Source organism: Silurus meridionalis, chromosome 14 (assembly GCF_014805685.1).
Source record: "Silurus meridionalis isolate SWU-2019-XX chromosome 14, ASM1480568v1, whole genome shotgun sequence".
NCBI classification, from domain to species: Eukaryota; Metazoa; Chordata; class Actinopteri; order Siluriformes; family Siluridae; genus Silurus; species Silurus meridionalis.
In genome coordinates this window covers 15644840-15668269 of record NC_060897.1, presented here as the reverse complement: position 1 = coordinate 15668269, position 23430 = coordinate 15644840, and the positions used below count along the sequence as shown (strand labels likewise).

At 37.5% G+C, this 23430-nt stretch overlaps 1 protein-coding gene across 4 annotated transcripts in view; it reads right to left on the bottom strand.

Moving 5' to 3' along the window:
- Positions 1-21806: 21806 nt before the first annotated feature.
- The window catches only part of rnf213a (ring finger protein 213a), a 48872-nt gene continuing 47248 nt past the window's right edge, over positions 21807-23430 (bottom strand). For all 4 annotated transcript variants that reach the window (XM_046866778.1, XM_046866780.1, XM_046866781.1 and 1 more), the window contains 3 exons: positions 23190-23279; positions 22845-23023; positions 21807-22720 (listed from right to left, as the gene is read on the bottom strand). In XM_046866778.1, the coding sequence (XP_046722734.1) occupies positions 22567-22720; positions 22845-23023; positions 23190-23279 (423 nt within the window). In that variant the 3' untranslated portion in view covers positions 21807-22566. The remainder of the gene's footprint in view (positions 22721-22844; positions 23024-23189; positions 23280-23430) is intronic.

Sequence of the window (23430 nt, the reverse complement as noted above, 5' to 3'; positions counted from 1 at the left end):
GCCATTTTTTACTCCCCAGACAGCAGGCAAAATGGCACCGTCTGGGTCTGTCAGGATCTTCTGGTTTTGTGGCACGCACTTCTGTGTCGGCGACCATTTTTCCAGTGCCACCCAGTATTTAAGCACACCAAAGACATTAACCCATGCCAGATTATTTTACTGGCTCTTCATGTCCCTGAGAGTATTCTTGCCACCCTGCCTGCTCTGGTTCCTGTTCCCAACCCCTGTTCTTGATCCCTGTTCTGTCTGGCTACCCTGAATACTGGTTTGGATTCTGGACTGTTTTTTGTTTTTTGTTTTTGCTCTGTTTGCTGTGCCTGATTTTTGGACTGTTGTGGATTCAGTTTTGTCTTAGCCTGCAATGCTTAGTTTGCCTGTGTTCAGTCCCTGGACTGTTTATTTGACTGTGTTTTTGAAATTGCCTCCATTGCGCTGTCTGTTGACTATAAACCTTAAACAGTTTTTGAAGTTTTTCTCTGCTTGCTCCCTTCATTAAATAATTTTATTATACTCTAATCTGCATCTGTAATTTGTTTCCTACTTTCAGTCTCATTTCCACTGACACAAGGAGCTTTTCTTTTGTGTAGCCATGATGCAAAGATTGTTTGGTCATACTCTCAAAAGATCAGAACTTTGTAACCACAGCAAATTAGTAAATAGTGAATGAAAAAGAGTGACATCTCAAACTTTTAACGTCAACAGCCATCAGAATCGCAGTATAAAATTTGATTTGATTGATTTGATTTGAGTTACAGGTATACTCATTGCATCACAAGGGCATTAGTAAAATCAGGTACTAATGGGGAGGATTAGGGTGCAGTCTTCGATCCAATATATCCCAAAGATGTTCAGTAGGGTAGAGATCAGAGCTCTATAGCAGGCCACTCAAGATCTTCCAATCCAACCTATGTAAACCATATCTTCATGGAGATCATTTTTGGATAGGGGCATTGTAATACTGGAACAGGTTAACATTTGGGATCATCAACATTTGAAGAGTTTACATTTTTAAAACAATTTTTAATAAAATGTCTGCTTGGTTAAATAATATATAAAATAAAATAGAATTAAATTAAATTAATGCGAAACACTTTATATTGATTAAATTGTGTGATCAAATAAATTTCCACGAATTAAATTGATTAAATAAAATTAAATAAATGGATAAATCTAATTAAATTGTTTACATTTCTTAGACCCCATTTGAGTAATGCTATCCCCTACACCCTGCGATCCACTACACATTTCTTTTTTGAACCATCCCTAACTCACATAGACCTGTCTGTCTATGCATAATCTTTGCACAGTATATCGTATATTGTATATTACTATATATACCAACCATTATTACCTAATGCACCTTCTGTACATTAATCGCCCTCATCCCTGTATATATGGACCTCATACCCTATTTATCTTACTGTTATTCATTGTAAATAGGCCACTTATGCACTTCTGGTTAGATGCCAACTGCATTCAATTGGCTCTGTACATGTACCTTGCACAATGACAAAAAAAGTTAAATTTAATCTAATCTAATACAGGTGTGTGTGTGTGTGTGTGTGTGTGTGTGTGTGTGTGTGTGTGTGTGTGTGTGTGTGTGTGCTTGAGTGTGTGTGTGTATTTTACATTAATATTTTATTAAAATTATGATCTACTTAACTGTTCTATGTATTTCAGCATACTTCAACAAATGTCCTCATTTCTTTCATCCTTCATTTATTCACTCCCTCTATACTATATATATATAATGGCAATAACTAGCATTCAGGAGTTAATGCTAGTGCTATGGATTTTTTTGTGTTTTCATGCATGCGCAAAACAAATCTTATTTCCCATACAAAGTGAGTAGCATATTGATAAAATATGCTAGAAATATGATGCCATTACAGGATTCAGAAAAGCTAGTTCATGTTTGTGTTACATTTAGATTAGACTACTTTTAACGCTTTACTGTCTGTGTGTAAGAGTAAGTGCATAAATAAGCTTCAGTTAGTTCAGAATGCAGCAGCAAGAGTCCTCACTAAATCTAAAAAAATATGACCACATCACCCCTGGCTCCCTACACTGGCTCCCAAATAAATCTTGCATTAACTATAAAATACTACTACTGACGTACAAAGCACTTTACGGCCTCGCACTGCAGTATCTGAGTGAACTACTTTACAAATATGATCCTCCACGCCTACTCAGATCAAAAGGTGCAGGCTATTTGTTGGTACCTCAAATAATGGAGACTACAGCAGAGGGGCAGATCTTTCTCTTATAAAGCCCCACAGTTATGGAACAGCCTTCCAATCAGTGTTTGGGACTCAGACACAGTCTGAGGATGAAAACATATTTATTTAGTCAAGACTTTAATCAGTAGATTTTTCTTAGGTAAAGGAGCAGATCTGAAAGGTTCATGCATATAGGGTGTTCGGGAACTGGAATATTTGTATGCTGTCGTCCCCTCACTCTCACACGTTCACTCAGGTTTGTTGGTTGGGTGGGTCATCTCTTATCCCAGAGATCTTTCTTGTCTGTTTTCTGGATCTCCCTTTTATTTATGCTGCCATAGCGAGACTTGCCGGAGTCCCCAACTACACAGTGTCCTTAACTTTTATACAACAATATATGTTTATACACATAATAACCCATATTATTCTCTTTGTGTCACCCCTCTCTCTCTCTCTCTCTCTCTCTCTCTCTCTCTCTCTCTCTCTCTCTCGCTCTCTCTCTCTCTCTCTCTCTCTCTCATGGTGGTTCCATAAAATTCCAGAGTAAGAAAAGGAGCTTTGAGGATGTATTTGGACTATAGTTAATGTCAACAGTCTGCTACATTGACTCAGGACTACAGTTTGCTTCTGATCACCATCACTGTACCCTGCAACATCGTATATCTGCAATAAATGGACATTCGGTGCAACCCAGATGAGGATGGGTTCCCTCTTGAGTCTGGTTTCTCTCAAGGTTTCTTCCTTATGCCATTTTGGGAAGTTTTTCCTTGCCACGGTCGCCACCGGCTCGCTCATCAGGGACAAACTTACACTTATAAAGAACATCTTATTCATTTTTACCACCACATTATCCGTGTGAAACTGCTTTGAGACAATGTTAATTGTTACAAATAAAAATTAATTGAATTTAATTGCCACAGTGTCACTGCGCTAACTCTAGTTTATTTTTTTAATACCCCTGGCATGTTTTGTATGGTCTCAAGTTTAAAGTGCGAGGTGGAGACTAAACAAACTTTCGGTTTGCCACATCATATGTTTCTGAAGGAACTCAGATTTCCGCATGTAAAAAGTATTCGAAAAATGTATACAAATATGTGTAGGATTACATCTCTAATATATACACATACAGTATACATAAACACAAATTATATAGTATATACAACCCCAATTCCAATAAAGATTGTTTTGGATTTGATGACTTCAACACATCTTCGCAGGGCCATGTTTACCAGTGTATACAACTGAAAACTGGTCACAAGCTGGAGGGTCCCTTTCCTGTTGAGCCTAGAGCACCTATGGATTTCAAAAAGATATTTCAAATTTAATTCTTCTGACCACAAAACCGTTTTCCACTTTGCCTCAGTGCATATTGAAATACAGTAACTTTGGCCCAAAGAAGATGGCAGCGTTTCTGGACCATGTCTATTTAACCTGCATTTTTGGAGGCATGGCAAAATGTGTTCACAGACAATGATTTCTGGTGGTGTTTCTGAGCCCATGCAGTATTTTTCATTACAAAATCATACCTGTTTTAAATGCAGTGCTGCCTGAGCACAGAGCGATGTGAGTCTCTGAATCTTCTAATGATATTATCTACTGTAACTGATGATATATTAAAGGTTTTTACAATTGTATGTTGAGAAACATTATTCTGAAATTGTTCCACAATTTACAACCTTCACAGAGTGGTGAACCTCTGCCCATCTTTACTTCTGAGACTTCTCTAAGATGACATTTCCTCAGTTTAATATTTGATATGTTTTCTATATACTACTGTGAATAAAATATGGATTTATGAGATTTGAGAATTTATTGCATTCTAATTGTTATGTGTGTGTGTGTGTGTGTGTGTGTGTGTGTGTGTGTGTGTGTGTGTGTGTACATATGTACATGCGCTGATTTATTCCCTGACCACTGCTCAAAAGTTATTTCACGTAACTGTAGGGTATCAAAAGTAGCATGTACACACTCTCACTGGGGAACTATTTATGAAAGTTTTATTCAGGTTGTTTTTTATAGACTTGACAGGAGGTTTGTCTGGACTGCAGTGGCTCTTGGAAACGTGTGCATGAGTGGTGTTTGCCATGACGTGAATCATCAGTTTGTTGGTTTCACATTACTGAATGCGGATTTAGCTGGAAGCTGAGACTTGTGTGTATTCCCTTAATGTATTTCTCAACCTAAGGATCTGTGTGTGTGCAGCATGTGTGTGCACGTGTGTGTGTGCGTGTGCGTGTACATGTGCATTTATGACGCAAAGTTTTATTTACTATTCCCAAATTTTGTTTAGCAGTCCACTAAAGACTTATTATATTTTGATAGTTTTCCACAAATGATGCAGCCTGCACTTGAGTGTGTGTAATCCAAACTGAGTTTATAGTCACCGAGAGCAAAGCTTTAGTAATCACACACAATCTTGTGTAATCACAAATAACTTAAATCCACATGTGCACATTAAAAATCTCTCTGATATGACTAAAACCTTACTCTCCAACACTTAAAAATGTTCACTCGAGCTATTAGCAAGCAGCACATTTAGCGGAATTATGTGTGGTTGGCCACACAGAATTAATTTGCTTCAGGGACAATTTAATTTAAGAAAAAGGCAAAGAAAGGCCAGCGTTCTGATAGCAAATCACGGAAAACTTTGCAGCGGCTACATTAGGGGTGTAAGCAAGTGGGTTCATTTCAGCGTTTTAGAGTAAATAAGAGGTCTTATCTAGTGCTGCAAGTTTAAATGTGACTGATAAAATAAATTGAATTTATCATGATGGCTGCTAAACACCATGATCAGCAGAATATAAAAACGCTCTTATGTGGTTTTACAATTACCATGACGTCATGGATATTATGCTTCATTTGGCTTTGTGACCAAACACAGATGAGAATTCAATGTGTGTGTGTGTGTGTGTGTGTGTGTGTGTGTGTGTGTGTGTGTGTGTGCATAATAACAGATCTTTAAACGCAGCCATTGTAACTGTGTTAAACGTTTTACAGCTTTGCTTAGTGGTTTTGTTTTTGTCTGGTTTCTTTGGTTATATGGTCCTCCAGGAATCAACTTGTTCATGTAATACCTCTAGCCATAAGACATAGTTGAGGCATTATGAAACCTAGCTCTTCACCACCATCTGTAGCTTTCACTAATTCTCTTGTCTTGCCAGAACTTACTGTAAAGACCAAAGTGTTTTTTGTTTTTTTTCAGACCATTGTGGGTAAATTGTGAGGAACAGTGTGAAAGCCCAGTTTTAGCATGTGGTTTTAAAATACCTCCAGCACACCATGTTTTTGGAATCACTTCCAGCTGCTTCTCAGCCACTAATGGCACCTTAGGCCCACTCTGCTGTTTCAACATAGGCCAACTCACCCTGCAATCCCCCCAACCCCACCATCCCAGCATCTCACCTCATCCCCCAAACTCCAACTTCTGTTACAAATCGGTGAGGTTTACAACTACTGTGTAACAAATGGCTTTGACTCTCAAAGAGCTGTTCTGTAAGGAACACAGACCTGCATCAGTGCAAACTTGGGTGTGTTTCTGTGAATTTGGTATTTTTGCACTCCTTCGGTTTCAGGACCCATTGAAGAGGTACACTTTTAAAAACTGAAATACTTTACCTATTCAAAATACCTTTTGTAATACTCAGGTACATGTGTAAGATGTATCTTTGATAGATAGCAAACTGCATAGCTAGAAACATTGTATGAATTAACGTGTCCAACAGTATCTAGATAATGAACCGCAACAGCACCTTCTTACCTATTTCACATTATCTAAATCTTTATATCTCTTTATATCTTGACTTCAGCATAAAGTATTGGATAAAAACACTCTTCTGGATAGTCAATTGTGAACATGTAAAACTGTTATTCTGGAAGAAAAAAAACACTGTAGTTTTCAGCAACTGATTTAATCTTCTCGATCCAATTAAGAAATCTTGAATAGCTAACTACTAGCATTTTTGTTTCACACACTAAATCAGATAGAGTTTGTGTTCCAAAAGCTTACACATGTAATGTAGCTAGGTTAGTAAGAGGTCAGAAGACCGGAACGGAGATGAGAGAGAGGAACTAGATGACAGGCCCTTGGTTTCATAAGAGATGATTACAGGGGCTTTCTCACACTTCCACTAATGCATAACGTTGAGACATGCCACACATGAGTCAGCACATCAGCGCTTTTAGCCACCTACGCAGATGAGATCAAAACATAGGTTGGTTAAAGGGGTCAGAAGACAGACACCTGTGAACAACTAACAATGCAGCAACTGTTACACATGACACATGAGTTTCTTCTTTTTTTTTTTATTTTTTAAAAGCTTTATATGGGATATACAGTATATATAAATAAATAACTGAACGAATGTTCTATCGACAGCTGAGTCCAAATTTTTTATTTTTGGCTCTAACAGAAGAACTTATGTAAGACAAAGAACAGAAGATGTTAGCAGACTACCTCACACCCACAGTCAAATATGGAGGTTGGAGCTTAATGGTTTGGGGCTGTTTTGGAGCAGGGAAGGTTGGAGACTTATTCCAGGTGAAAGAAATACTGAATGTACATGGCTACCATTCATACTTCAACACCTTTAAATTCCAGTTAGAGGGTGGCTAATTAGAACCAACTTTACCGTACAAGAAGACAATGACTCAAATTATATTTCCAAGCTCTATAAATGTTATTTAGAGAGCAAAAAGTTGTCTGTTGTCTGGAGTATTATATAAATTGTTGAACTGCTCTGGTATGAACTGGATGCCAAGGTCAGAAAGAAATATCCAACTAGAGACAAACATCTTTTTTACAGTTTTACAAAAAGCATGGCAAAATATTTCAGGTGACTTATGGAAGAAACTAACTGTCACGTTGTTAAAGTCTGTAAAGCTGTTATTTTTGCTGAGGGAGGGATATATTTCTATAAAAATAAAGTACTGTAAATGTAAATAAATGTAGTATCTGTACATTCATATATTTGTTCGGTCAGAGTGAATATTTATGCCATTAAAAATTGCATTTAAACGATAGGATGGAAAAGACTAGGTGTTTCCAAACTTTTGACAGATATATATACAATATATATATATACATACAATCTTCAACCCACAACCACTCTTTTCCCTTCTGGATCAAAGGAGATCGAAAGTAAGGCAGCTGTGTGTATATATAGATACACACTTTGGGATAGTTGTCCACACATTTTATTCTAGTCAATGGTTATGGCTCCAGAATACACTCTGAAAGATAATCTATTTAATGTTGGCCACAATGCATGAGAATTTGCAAACTGTCATATATAAGGCATAGCCAGACTGCAGTGGTTAAATGATTTGAGTTTTTTTTTCCCAGTCACACAAGCAGATGGACATCTAACATCTTTCAGTTGTTATTATTTCCAAAGTAATACTTTTATCATTAAGTTTGCAGTCAACCTTTCTCTGCTTTCCCTGTAACATGGATAGATACTCAGACAGACACACTCGTGGTGCTAGAGCGCTTCCATTAGTCCAGTTATGGAATTACAGGTGCATTTAGCCAAACTGTTTAATTTATGGGGAAAAAAACTAGTAGTTTAGAAAATAAAATTTAGCTGCTGTGCTTGGTTTCATCAACTTGCAGTAAATTCAGTTTTGCTGATCTAAATAAATGTTTTTATTTTTTTTTATACCATGCGCAGAACCCACGATCCACACAGTGACTTACAGTGCATTACATTACATACATTTTCTCATATTAGCACAAATTAGAATAAATATGTCCGAGTCCTTAATGCTACTCTCATTACAGTTCATAATAATTAATTATATAATTAATAATTTCAAGTCCAAAATATAAATCAAATTCACAAGTAGTCAGGAACAGATATTTAACAAAAATAAAAACTCAAGTACATGTATTTTTTATATGGATTATTGTTTTAATTGTATGATGTGTTTGTATAAGTAAAATTATAAAATGATGTTAAAATAAAAAAATAGGTATATACCTTGTTTAAGTATTTTTGTTTTGAATGTAAACACAGGACAATGAAATATAATAAAGTGGCCAAATACATAAATTGAACAATTAGATATGAGCAGTAAAAATTACAAATTAAGAAATATTTAATATAGCAATATAGTTAAACATTTAGTTTTGTATTTAAAAGAATAAGCAAGTTGCAGAGGGTGGAGTCCAGCACTGCTTAGTAATTTCACTAGTCAGAGACATCTGCTTTAACTCATCATGTTTAGTGCAAACTGTGCCTGACTCTGGCCTTTTAGAAATGGACTTTGCTACCCCTGGTGTATGCTTAGCTGAGGATTTCAAAACAATGAAACAAAACAGTTATGGGTTGAGTTGAGGATTGTGGGTGTTGGAAACTGAAAAATTGTCTCAAATTTAAAATTGGCTAAAAATACATACATACATGCATATCTATCTATCTATCTATCTATCTATCTATCTATCTATCTATCTATCTATCTATATATATATATATATATATATATATATATATATATATATATATATATATATATATATATATATATATATATATATATATAGGCACAAACAGCCATGTCCTTCTGTGTAATGCTTGTGAATGTTTTTCCAGTCACAGAATTGAGGGTGAATGAAATGAGAGCACTATGACAACACTTAACCTGGTGTGTAAGGGGTTCCTCTTGTGCTTGTTCCAGACTGTAATGGATTGTGCTGTGTGATTGTCTTTTTATACATTACAAGGTTTTTTAATGTCCACAAGCTACCAATGAAAAAACTCTGGCCATTTGCTTGTTCAGGTCAACAATTCCCTCTGACAAAAACTAAGAGAAAGTGAAAAATAACAATTGCAGTCTGTCCAGCTAGTTTGCTTGCCAAGGTCAATTGGAACAGATGCTGAATGAGGGCTAGGCTGCGTCTGCCAAAAGTCTAGGGTATTTCACAGTAATTTTCGTTTAGGAGGTGAAACAGGACTAGCTTGACTCGGCAGATATTAGAAACCATTTGGCTTGGCAGATATTAACACACATTAATATTAATGGTAATATTAATATGAGGACTGACACAGCTGAGAAAACACTTCGGGAGAAGTAATGATTGCTTTACGCTGTATTTTGCTGAAAAAATATTGTCACCCAACCTGTTTTTTTTTTATCTTTTCTTTTCTTTTTTTATTTAGATATTTTTTCAAAAGACTTAATATAGAAGATAAACTGTAGCTAAATTCATCACATGGAACATTTCAAATTGGCACAGAGCCATGAAGTAAAGTTTTACAAACAAATCGTCTCTAGGTTACGTATGTAACCCTAGTTCTCTGAGGGAATGAGATGCTGCGTTGAAATGGTTTGGGAACGCTTTGTGTTGTCCAGTCTCTGAATCACGTGTGAAATCCGGCCAATAGGCAAGTCGTGTCGGCAGGCGACATCATGTAAACCAGGAAGCTACAAAATGGGTGAGCGATAGTAGCGATATTAGCTTTTGTAGAAAGAGAAGGTAAGCGCAGTATGGCTTGTTGATTCCGCCTCTCGTTTCCTCAGGGAACTAGGGTTACACACGTAACCTAGAGTTCCCTTTCAGAAACTCGAGCTGCGTCAAAAGGGGTAGGAAGACCAGAGGACACATAACATGAGGAAATGGCATCAATAATCCATCTGTTGAGAGTCTGCTTAGTGGCCAGAAAACCTTTTCTATAAGGGCCATACAAACAGTTGCTCCAACTTGATCCACTGCGAGCACTGGATGCAATCGATTTTGCTTCTCCTGGTCAGGGGCTAGGAAAGGAGGAGGGCAGCATGCCTGCAGTACGACAGGTCGTGAGGGAGCTGCAGGCACCTTAGGTACATACCCAAGTTTACGGTAGAGAAAGGCACTGGCCATGCCAGTGGCAAACTCCAGGAGAGACGGGGCCACAGAAAGAGCCTGTAGGTCCCTGACCCTCTTAAGGGAGGAAATTGCCAGAAGGAAGGCGGTCTTTACCGACAGATACCTAAGGGCCACCTCGGCCAAAGGCTAGAAGGGTGGTTCAGATAAAGTCGCCAGCACAACGGCTAAGTCCCACACAGGCACTCTGGGTCGTATCCCGGGCCTCAGCCTCAGAGTGCCACGTAGAAAACGTGTCACGAGAGGGTGTTTCCCCAGCGTCTGCTGTACTGCCGGGGTACAATAAGCCATGATAGCAGACACGTAAACCTTCAGGGTTGACAGGGCCAACTCTGTGGCAAACTGTTCCTGCAAAAACTCCAGAACTAAACCAACTGGGCAGTTGACTGGGTCTAACTGGTGGTGCTCACACCATGTGGTGAATAGATGCCATCTAGCATACAAACTCCTTGTAGAGGGAGCTCTGGAATGGAGGATGGTCTTCAATTCACTTTACCTCTGTAGAGAAACCAGCTGCTAGAAAATGTGCCCCCTCAGGAGCCACAGCCATAGCTTCCATAAATCCGAGCGGGGATGAACCAGGGTGGGATGAATTTCCCAAAGAGGTCCTTCGAGGAGGAACACCAGGTCTGTGAACCAAGGTCTGCCTGGCCAGCAAGGTGCCACCAGGAGAAGACGGGCTCTTTCCTGGTGATCTCTCTCCATAACTCTCATGAGCAGCACAATGGGGGAAAGGCATACAGACGTAGCCTCGGCCATGTCTGCACCATGGCGTCCAGCCCAAACAGAGGGGACAGTGCAAAGTCTCCTTAGTTGCAAACAGATTCACCTAGGCTCTGTAATATCTCTGCCATATCTGCTCCACCACCTTGGGGTGGAGCCTCCATTTCCATTCCCCAGGCCTCGAAAGGGTGTCTGCTCTCCAATTTGTATGGCCCGGGATGTAAACTGCTTTCAATGAGAGGAATTTTCCCTGGGACCACAGAAGGATCTGCCATGCCAGCCTTTACAAGGGGCGAAATCAGAGACCCCCTGGTGGTTGATGTACAAGACCACTGATGTGTTGTCTGTATGGACCAGCACGTGGCGACCTCTGAGGTCTTAGAGAAAGTGTTTTAGTGTCAAAAACACAGCCATCATCTCCAGGCAGTTTATGTGCCATGAGAGATGTAGCTCATTCATGACCGTTCCCTACCCCGTGAGGAATGTGTTAGCGTTACGTAATGACAAGGAGCTCCCAGGACGGGGCATGGAGACAGGAATGTAGGTTCTTTCCATATTTCTAAGGCTCAAAAGGGCTCTCCATTAGACCTTGATAATACGGAGTGGATTGCCCTTCCAGGAGAACCCTCCAGTGGTGGCTCAGAGGCAGAGGGTTCTCCTGGAAGGGCAATCCACTCCGTATTGTCAAGGTCTGGAAGGGCTCTAGCCCCGCATTCATGCACTTTGTGAAGGTGAATTGGAGGACCCAATATTGCTAAGTTTTGCCTCTGACAGCAAACCTCAGAAACCTCCTGTGAGTGGGAAGGATGGCTGTGATAAACTTGATCTGAGACACGATCTCAGATCAAGTTTATCCAAGTTTAACAAGTTTATTTCCTTGGTGGCTTAAAGCGACCCTTGAAACCCTTGTCCAACTCTCGTAGCAGGTCGGCCTGGTATGACTGCAACACACTCATCGTGTGGAGGCAACCCGTGGCCTGACCTACTGCCGCTTAAACCCTACTAGAGCCAAAGTGGCTTTCAACGGCTTAGTAGGCAATATTGGAGCTTTCAGCGATGCAACACCTGGGGAGAGATAGCCAGCTAGCGTCTCTCCAACCCTAGGCATCTCCCATAGCAACACTCCTCAAACCCTACTATGTTCACATATATCGAGGTTTGTGGGGAAAAGACGGTGTGCAGGTCGGGAAAAACGGTAGGCCCCAGCTATCTCTAGCTTGGACACAGCTCACGTCACTACCTCCAGGAGCTCCTCAAACAGCACAGGCTGTAAGGAGTCCGTGGGCTCACTAGCATCCGAACATTCTCCTTCGGAGGAGGAAGAAATACGGAGCTCTGTGTTGCACATGCAGGGGAGGCTGGAGGTGACTCATCTGTCTCCATGCCTCCTGCTAGGTTGGACTTTCGGGTCAGGAAACTCTGTACAACAATGGTACTGAATCACAGAGAAAATTATGAATTTGCAAATGATTTTTCAAAAAGACAAAGCTCTAAAATATTATACACTTTATGCACTTTAAACATATTTACACAATAGATTTGATTCAGGCCAAGGTTTGTATGTACTGTGTTGTTTCATATCATGCACTACATGCTGTTTCCTTTTTGTTAAATTTAAAAAAGCAATTATTCTCTGTATAGGTTACACTTTACATACATAACTTTTGGTGTCCTCATACACTCAGAAACTCTGCACCTTCCCCACTATTGGCCAGGATTTGTCCAAGTAGACATCTCGGGTTAGAGATAAAGCCTCAAGTCCATCTCTTTTCCATCTTGTTTTTGTATATCTTGATAAATTCTTATCCGAAGATTTACCTAAGAAAATGTATTGTAGTCAATTCGCCAACATGCATGTTTTGGTAGCTGGGAGGAAACCAGGGAACTCAGAAAGGTACATGTAAAATCCATTTAGAGAATAATCTGAGTTTAGAATTGAACTGGGGCCCCTGCCAGCATACCGACTCCTTCAAATATGGTGTAATTTGCTTAAAAAAAACACTTAAAATTGGTCATTGTTGTGTCTCTTTTATTTAAGCAGAAACAGTACCCATATTGTACCTACATTTTGCTATATGGCCTTAAACGCAATTTGTAGTTGGTTTACCAACTATAAGTAACAGTAAGAAGAAGGTTTACATCCAAATAGCCATTTTTGCACAATTTAGAACTCCTTGAGGATTTAGGTGATACGCTTATGACAGACACAGTAAAGACCTGAAATATCCTTTTTGACATCAAACAGACACACAAATATGGAGGTTGTTCACCTGTGAAGCTTTTACTCTTGGAGGAAATGCAAAATGTCTACACCCAGTAGCACACTGTGGAAACACTCGTCATACTACCAGGTCACTCTCTAAATAAACAATTTGTCAGTGGCATGTTCTCAAGAACCTACAGGTTTCTGCAGACTTTAAGGGAGTTACATGGTGTTTAAAGTGAGGTACAAGCCCCACAGCACTGTTCTCAGATTAATAAAAGGGATGGAGTGTCTGAATCACACTCCCAAATGACCCATAATGAACAAGATATATTATGAGCTGATCTGGTTTGCCCTATGAAATGTTTTTTTTTTTTTTTTTTTTTTACTTTCAATAGTGGTCAAATTAAAAACCTATTTAACATAGGACAAGTGTTGGTATCAGCAATAACATTAATCATATATTGCAATACACAAATCAGTGGTTATGATTCAGAAACTCTGTAATAGAAGACTGTGTGTAGCTTATTCTACATATGCATGTGTACCTGGGGGAATGTTATCTGGTACCTCGTGTCTGGTTTTATAGCTATGTTGGAGTGATTTTCAGCATTTACAGCCCCTCCCGCTTGTATGTGTGTGTCCTTGGTGAGTAACATGCTCCAGGATTTCATAAATCTCTTCAAACATCTGCCCGACGGTGTTTTCAAAGTGCGTTTAGTCATACAGAACAAGTCCTGGTGAAAGTAAATAAGCCTACTGGTGAGCTCTCAAGACCCCACATGCTCTTTGCTGGGAAACAAAACCGTTCTGGTCAATGACGTTTTTTCTGGACCAAAATGTTGTAGAAAATGTGGAAAAGCAATATACAATATGACAAAAGGTTCTGGACACCTGACCATAAGATTCATATGTGCTTTTTGAACATGTATTTTCTTTGCTAAATTTTAGCAGCCATTTTTTAGACTGAAAAGGAACAGTATACAGATGTGAAGAAAATGTGCCGGTAAAATAGTGGAACCTGGTGCTATATGCTTTAGTTTATCACATAACAGACAGATTTATAAAATAGCATATATGAGAGTTCTTTTTATTTTGTCTGATTGTCTACTGAATCAGTATGTAGGTTTTGTTGTATTTAGAGTAAATGGCAAATCATATAAAAAAAGAAACACCTATTATACACACGATAACTGGCCATAAGATTTGCATGTGCTTTCAGAACATCCCATTTCACATTCAGTCCCCATTTGCTGTTATTTCATAATAACAAGCACTCTTTTGTAAAAATATTCCTTCCAGGCACAAAGGCGTTAACTCGATGTTCTAGTTCATCCCAAAGGTGTTCAGTAAGGTTGATGTCAGAGTTCTACAACAGGCCACTTAAGATCTTTTTATTTCAAGCCATGTAAAAAATACAGTATCTTTATGGAGTTTGCTGTGTGCACAGTGGTATTGTCATGCTGGAACAGCTTTGGATCTGAAGGTAAAATGTAATGCTACAGTTTCAGGGGAAGTCAGGTATACCAGACTTTTGTCCATGTAGCTATCATAGATATTTTTAGATGACAATATCTATAATTTTATGATCTAGAATAGATTGTTGCCCTTGGATGCTATTTTAATGTATTATTTTATTCTGTTCTCTTGTTCTATTTTTCTCTATTCTCTTTTATTCTATTATTTTGTAATGTGAGGTAAAGGGTTTCACTGTTTTACATCACATGTAGTTAATAAATATGTGACAGATTTAGAACTTTGCACCTAGTAACATCATTTCCGATTGAAAATTCTAGGATCAAATATTAATTGATATAGTAAAACACTTTAATAAACTTCATGCTGGACTATCATATGTTTCTGTTTAAATTTTCTCTCTTGCTTAAATATAATATAAAAATAAAATCAATTAAATGTATTAAATTAAAAATAAAAATAATAGTTATTTTTGACAACAAACTGTGACCCAAGTGTGTGGATGTTGTGCCACACTATCAGGAACGGCTTCTTAGCTGCCACTGTGGTGAATAAGGGCATGGCAGTTGTAAAAAATACACCTCATTGGCAAGGAATTTAGATTTCTTATCATGTAGTTATCTGTAGGTTGAAGAGCCTGGAGTTCTTTCATACAACAAAATATGCTCAAGAATGTCAGTCCCTGTTATAGTTCAAAAAGAAATTCGATTTTCAGGTCACTTTGAAATAAAAAGACTTCTGTTGTCAGATTTATGAGTAATATTTTTTCAAAGATCATCTGAATAAAATGGGATTTAGAACACAGCTGATCACCTTTATGTAGTACTGCAGAAGTACTCATACAAACTGAAATTTGTATTCTGAGAGAAAAATGCACTAAGCTTTGAAAGAGATTGGGAAAAAGACAGGTTGTAAAGCATGTTTTAAAAATAATAATAATATCAAAAATAAATAAATAAATAAAATGATCCAAGTCCAATTCTATTGCCTACTTACTTTCACACAGTATGTTGTTTTGTTTGATAAATCCTGTGTAGTGTTTCACTGCACATTCACAACTGTTATCATTTAAGGGTGGTTAAAGGCCATCTGAAGCCCTTATCCAATGCATCCTCAGTGCAGGTTCCAGAACAACAGCCCAGGAGGTTTCACCTCATCTGCCTGATAGCACTCTGCAAATTAGTGTAGGCCTTAACAGAAACAAATGAGAGTATTTCGACCCTTTCCGGTGGCTTGTAGATAAGCATGAGTGGTATTAATATGGGAGTTGTGGAGAGTCTGTGTGCTGTGATAGCTGTGTCACAGCTGTGAACACTGCAATGTTTAAACAGATAATCTTCTAAATTCAAAATGAAGCTGTAGTAGGATTATCTAGTGGCAAAATGTGGTCAAAGTCACAAATGCATCCCCTTTTAGTTTGTCACTGTTACTAGTGCTGAGATCAGACCCAAATAATGCATCGAAAGCATTTCATGAAACTGTCCAGCTCCACTTGCATTACTTGATATGACCTCATCCTTGTTATCATGCCTGGTGTGTGTACACTCCCATACACTCTTTAGGTCAAGACCCTACCTAAGTTACTCTTCTGACAAACCGGAACCTTCAACACCATGCACTGTTTCTCAAGGCTCTTGCTGTACCAATCAGATACACATGCATACCCCCTTTGCTTATTTCCATCCTCCCTTCCTCTGATTATCAGAGAACAAACTGGCCCTGAGCAAACACCTGTATGAGCTCTGTAATCATCCAGTATTAGCCGGAAGATGTCGTTTCAATATACAGGTCATTTCTTATTCTATTTCCTCATACATAAAAATTGTTTTTGTTTAATTAGTTGTGTTCAACCTAATGAGATAAACCTAATCCTGTTTTGGATTGTGTCTTATAAGACTAATATTTAATATTCTGAATTATATGACAGACTTATACATGTGATACCCTCTTCTTCCTATATGGATAATTAATGATAGACATGCATTTAAAGAAAATCATGACATTTAGTTAAGATCATAAATTTAGGCTTTTACAGTATTTTAGTGTCATGGTAAAGGCTACAGCAATAACTATTTAAAGGGTAAAATAAAGATAATAAAAACATAAATAAAACGTGTTTTGTGTTTTAAAGGTAAAAGCCATGGCAAGTTAGAACTCTAAAGTCATGTGCAATACATTCTTTTTGCCATTAAAATTCAGCAGTCTGTGCATATTTTTGCCAGACAGTAAAACTAGAAATAAGAATCATATAGTGCCAATCTGTCTTAAATAGAATGTGTTGTTAGACCCAAAAGAGGGATTTATGACAGATAAATATTTATTCACCTTTTATTGAATATTCATCCATCGCAAAGAAAGAGTGCACCACTTGTATTTGATCATAAGTGCTCAAACTTGGTCACTGCTAAGCAGCAAATTGAACTACATCTTCCTCATAGGTTTTTCCTTTCTAAGACAAACATTGAGGATATCTATGTGCTTAAATTGTTCATACTGAATCAGATCTGTAATTCGGCATGCTTGTTTGAAACATTTCAATGTTTTGGCAGACAGTGCCCTCCAAAGGTGCAGCATGGAAAAATATAGCTCTCTTGAAAATGATATTTTTTAAAAGAAAACTGGGTGCTATACCATTTGCAAATAATGTTCCAGTGATTACATTAGTTAATATAAGGCATTACAGATCTCATCAAAAAATCTAAATAGTTGCTTTCAATATAAGTATTAAGGCGTTGCAGTTCTATTTAATGCGGTTTAAAGCATGGCATAATATATGGTCAGATGTTATCAAATTTGTCAGGCAGATCATTAATGAAAAGTAATTACTTGTGACCTAGCTGTTATCGACCTTTTCATAAACAAGCCTTGTGGTATGTAACTTAAGCTACCTTGCAATTAGCCGCTATTGCTTGTGCAAGCACAACATATACATTTCCATAACGTGGAGGTAAAAATCCATCATATGGGGCATTAGTACTATATAAATATAACTATGTTTCCAAAAAGTGAAAAAAAAAAACTAATTTTGAGGCTTGGATGAACTGATTTAGGTTTTTTTTGTATGCTTCATATTAAAGCCTGATTTCTGACCTGAATAACATGAGGTTTTTAAATTGCACCCTTGATTTGCCTGGAAAAATTTCACCAGCTGACAAAAGTTAAACATACAAGTTTCATTTAGGAAAATTAGTGACTGGACATGAGGGCTCTGCCTGAGATGACTGCTAATCACATTTTAATTGCCCCTGGCAGGAAATGACATGCATTGTCATTTCTGGGCCTTGTGAGGCAGTGTTGATGGGTCTTGTGGGTTCTTTGCCAGACACAACCATCAGGCATAAACATGCCAGTGCAAATGACAAGTTAAAGAAACTGCTAAAATCATTTTTTCTTATTGTTTTTCATTAATTTTATATGCCTAATGGTTTAAAAGATGTATTCAATAAATCTGCTCCCAAATGTTTTTCCTCCAAATAGTGATTTAAGCATTATTGAATAATAATCATATTTAGCCAAAGCCAAGTGCAGTAATATATATCAGGAAAGCAGACTGCATTCAATTTTATTCTTATTCATGTTTGTGCAAATGTTGCACTCTTCGACCCTGCAAGAAAATAATATTCTGGTGATCATTCATCCTTGTTAGGCATGCACCACGCTAGTCCAAACTTTTTTAAGGCTCAAAATAAGTCTAGACATTATTTTCAGCACTTGCAATGTAAAAGATGAAATATGTTCCAAAGATCTGAATCACAGGTTTGAGTACATTATGTTCTTGACACCTTGGTCATGTTTGACAGAAAGAAAAAAAGTCTCAGTTCAATATGGCAAAACTATTCAGTGTACTACGGGTTTTCGTGCCACTTGGAACATTTAGCTACGCTCACTCATTTACTCCACATTTAAGTACTTTAAATGAGTGTGGGGGGTGTGGGGGGTGGATTTAATAATTTTTTAATACACTTTTTATTTATTTATTTAATTTTTTGTCATGACCACAGTTTGAAGACACGGTCAGAAGCAGTAGATATTGTTTCATTATGACTTTCCATTCAGTAGTCAGTGATGTATTCAAATCTTTCTTGTATTTCTTAAAATATTTGTGGACAGGTTGATTGGAGGTGATGATATGCATACTCATTATTGATTTAAATAGATAGGAAAAATAGCAGTGATTGAATTGCTTGTCCCGCTGAACTGTTCTGTGATCGTAGAAATGTGTCATAAGTACATTGATGCCATCGATGTCTGTATTTTAGCTGGTCAGATACCTGCTAGCGTTCAGTTACACATCAGCTGCAGCATGTTGCATGAAGTTTAGCTGTTCTTTGGAAGTGGATTACGCTGTAAAGGTGTATGATTTCCAAACTTCCAATATGTTGTTCCTGCATGTTAGTGGGGTGGCTCGAAGCAGGTGTGATTACTAGGACAATTCTGTTTATGCTGTGTATTAGCAGTTTGTAATTCTGTTTGGCATTATGTTAAATTTGTATATTTTAGTGTCCATATTGTCATTGACAACAATATTTACAAATTCTCAAATTCTCAAATCTAATGTCAAACATAAGAAAAATAAATAATAAGACTGGAAGAATAAAGTTGTTATAAATAGTAAAGAGTATTCTCTAGTCAGTAATTTTTGATAATGGAATTGTTTTTACACTTTCTCCAGATGCTTTCCAATGACAATTTGCTGTTTTAACCTCCTCAGTGGCATTTCACCCATGCTGTCTGGAAAAAAATCTGTCAAAACTTTAAATATAGTTGGAGACTCGTAACAACTAAGTCCACAGCTGGTGCTTGCCAAAATGCCACTGAATGTTGTGAGTATCCACCCAGCAGGGCATACAGATTCACAATGGTTAAAAAAAGGGGGAAAAAGAAAATAAGCAATGGCATTTTGTGGAAAAGATTGTTTTGAAAAACAACTCTTGATTGAATAAAACTAACCCTGCTGCAAAGATTAATTCAGGACAGGGTGCACACATTCACAGGGCCTCCAGTTTTGACAAGACATAATAGAAGGGCCATGACTACATCAGCACTTCATAAAAAACATGTCTTGTGGTCAGTCTCAACAAGAATCTAATCCTGATGGACATCAAAACATGAGTAAGGAATGGCAAATCATGGACTCATACTGGACGCCAGTGTTACTCATGAAACAGCAGCAAATGAGATCGGTATGGTCTTATAAATGGAAGCCATTACTTGACACTACCCTGTTCCATATTATCCTCTGAGAAACACTGGAAACACTTATGGTGCTTTCAAAAACCTTATCGTTTTACTACAACATCCTGATTAAAATTAATGGCTTGCATCTGAGGAAATTTAAGCTACTGAAATGTGTTCGGTGTGAAGTCAGATAAACGTTTATCCAGATTGAATAATATGTAATTATATTCATTTATAGGCAGAAAATATTTTACGTAACAAATGGATTGAGAAAAAACTGCTCTATATGTATGCAAAATGTTTTGAACAATTGATCATTCCACCCATAAAGTTTCCACTACGATTATGACATTGGGTAGATGCCCATATCCAGACTGACTTTGCACTGTTAGTGAGTGACAAAGTGGCAATTATCTTATTTATATAAGTAAACAGTTGAGGCTTAAGAGCCTTGCTCAAGGGCCCAACAGTGGGATCATAAAGGTGCTTTGATTTGAACTCAAAAATTTCAAACCAGCAGCCCAACAGCTTAAACAGCTCCAAATGGTCCATTTGTAAACTGCACACTTCTGTAAATCTGTACATTTATTTAACATTTTTACTCTGTATATTTTGCATTATTTCCCTGTCTGGTTTACCATTCTGTTACATTATGTTTAGAACGAACGAACGAATGAACGAATAAACGAACGAACGAACGAACGAACGAACGAAAGAAAGAAAGAACTTTTTGTGAAATGGCATGGCTTTTGTGATTTTCCCCATTCTGTCAGGTAAAGAGTAATGACTTTAACAACATGTTATGCCAACAAATGCTGCATAAAACTATAGCTACTAGTACAATGAAATATACATTATATGGACAAATGTATGTAAGATTTGTATAGTGTGTTTTTTGAACATTAATTCAGCATGTATTTAAAAATTGCTGTTATAATAAACTCCAATCTTCTAGGGAGATATTTCAGTAGATTTTAAAGTTAATTTGTGGATATTAGTGCTTATTCAGCCTCAAGGATGTTAGTAAAGTCAGGCAGTGATGTAGGATGAGGCGACTTGGGGTTGAATTAGGAGTTCAATAGGATTGAGTGCTTTATAGCAGGGCACTCAAGATCTTCCACTCAAACACATGTAAACCCTATCGACCTTGAGCTGTGCACAGGGGGAAAGTGAAGGGGAAATGTAATGCTTCTGAATCTGAAGACATTATGTACTACTGTGTGTGTCCAATCTTTTTTAAGTTTGGGGAAGAAGCACATATGGCTGAAAAAATCAGGTGTTCCAATACTTTTTGTCAATATAATTGATGTGATTGACATGTCCTCAAATAGATGTTGAGATAATGTAAGTGGAACAATCTGTAAATTAATATTGCTGTATGTTAAAGTTTGCTTTTCTTAAAGAGCATAATATAAAAGTAATATAGCTTACTTTTGCCATCAATTCAACAGATTTCCACTTGAGGAAATCCTGCCCCAAACATCAGGGAACCATTAAATCATTGTGTCTAATTCAAAATTCTACTGTCACCAAATCACACCACAGCTATTTGTCCTTTTTTTTTTTTTAACTACAGCAGTCTTTATTTAATCACCTTTCTTATTACCTATAGCTTTATGTCTGCTTTCTTTTTTTTATTTCTTTAATTGATGCCATTAATATGAGAAGTATTATACTAACTTTTTGTGTTTACATACAAGAGATGTATACTTACTATTGCTATATGGTAGACATACCCAATCTTCTTCTTCTTCTCATTTCGGCTGCTCCCACTAGGGGTCGCCACAGCAGATCAACCGTCTCCACACTACTCTGTCCTCTACATCTGCCTCTTTCAAACCAACTACCTGCATGTCTTCCCTCACCACATCCATGAACCTCCTCCTTGGTCTTCCTCTTTTCCTTCTACCTAGTGGCTCCATCCTCAGCATTTTCCCCATGATGTACCCAATGTCCCTCCTCTGCACATGTCCAAACCATCTCAATCTCGCCTCCCTCGCTTCGTCCCCAAAACGTCCTACTTACACTGTCCTTCTAATAAGCTCGTTTCTAAGGTAGATGTACCCAATATCTAACAAAAAGGCCCATTTCAACCAACCTGACACATTAGGTTGATAATGAATAATTAATTGTTAAATACATCACAAACATTTGAAATATATTTTATTTGAGGAACACATTGATTTTAGCACTGCACTTGAGGAAGGACACAGGGCAAAAGTGCAACAGAACACATGGTAATGGTAAAGTGTAAGGCAACTGGTCAAGATTATACTACAAAGATTTTCCTAACAATTTTTAACAAAGAGAACTAAGAAAAATCAAAGCAACATCAGAATGATTTCTGTTATTGAACCCAAGATTAAGGCTGCGTCTGGTCCTAGGGAAACAGAAGGTGCGTATTTATCCAAATTTAATCCAAGTATTACATTAACGTGATTTCCAATAAATCCCTGAGTATAAATGGAAATTTTACTAGTACCCTGATCAGCATACCTGATCAGCATTCCTGATATGATAGGAAAAGTTTCGGCAATAAAAAACAAAAAACAAACATGTAACAAACTAATAATAATGGAGAAATGCAGCAAATGTGCATAATGACAAAATGTCAGATTGTATGCACTTTCATTAGATTGCCTGCAGAAAGGCACACCGTTCTAGTGCAAACTATTTCTTCTTTAGATTGTCACTCTCGTTTCACCTTTATGCTAATACTGCAGCAGCATATCACTTATTATATTGCACTTCAAATGTGCAGGCAAGCAGAACTTTTTTTCCTCCCACAGGCACCCAATATAAAAATGCTGCGTAAATGTCATGATTGTAAAGAAATACAACTTCAAGATAGAATAATGATGTATGGACTGGAGGAAGGGTGATGATGGGAACCGATGATATGGGCTTTATCTTTGCATTCGCTCTTGCTTAAGAAAAATTGAGAACTTCCAGGTCTCAATGTGCTGTGATAAAAGTATCTCATTAGGGAACAACTCCTCCACATATAGAGGGACATCCATGTCTTTTCGCTCCATGTAAGACACCATGGTATCTTTCACACTGGTAAAAGGAAAATACATTTAAAACAAATTACTTTTTAAGACCAATTGCACTGACAGTATACTATACAGAATATTGCTGAGCAAAATATTTCCTTCCAAGGCAACTACAAGGTTGCACTCACCTCCAGTTTGGCTTGTAGGTGCCTGTGGCATTTGAGTTCTTCAATACTAGCAGCAGAAACTCGTGCATTTCCAGCAAGAACGATTCTGCACTGGTCTTTGTGAAAAAGCCAGTAAGTAATCTTTTTTCCACCTCTCCTAGAGCTTTCTTATACTCCTCACTTATCTCTACAAATGGGTCCTGAGAAATACAAACATCAATAAACACCTGACTAGAAACTTGAAAACATTTAAAATGTTTTCTTTAATTAAACCAACTATATAATACTATAAGACTATATATGGCATAAAATGTTCTATTTCTGTAATTGTAAATCATAAAACCAGTTGTACAGAGATTCCTTTACCCTCTTAAGGCGTATCATTGTCTCGGATTTGAGGGAGGTGAGGAGCTGCCACAATGCCACACAGTGTTTCAGGCAGCACCTACTCAGAGCCTGTAGTTTGAGACAATATTGATCATTGATGAAACATCTGCCATATGCATTTGGTTCAAATTCTATCAAAAAGTTAATTGTGCAACGAGGCAATTTATGTACAATTTTTCACAACATATCAGCAAGGGGAAAATCAATACTGTATTAAAAA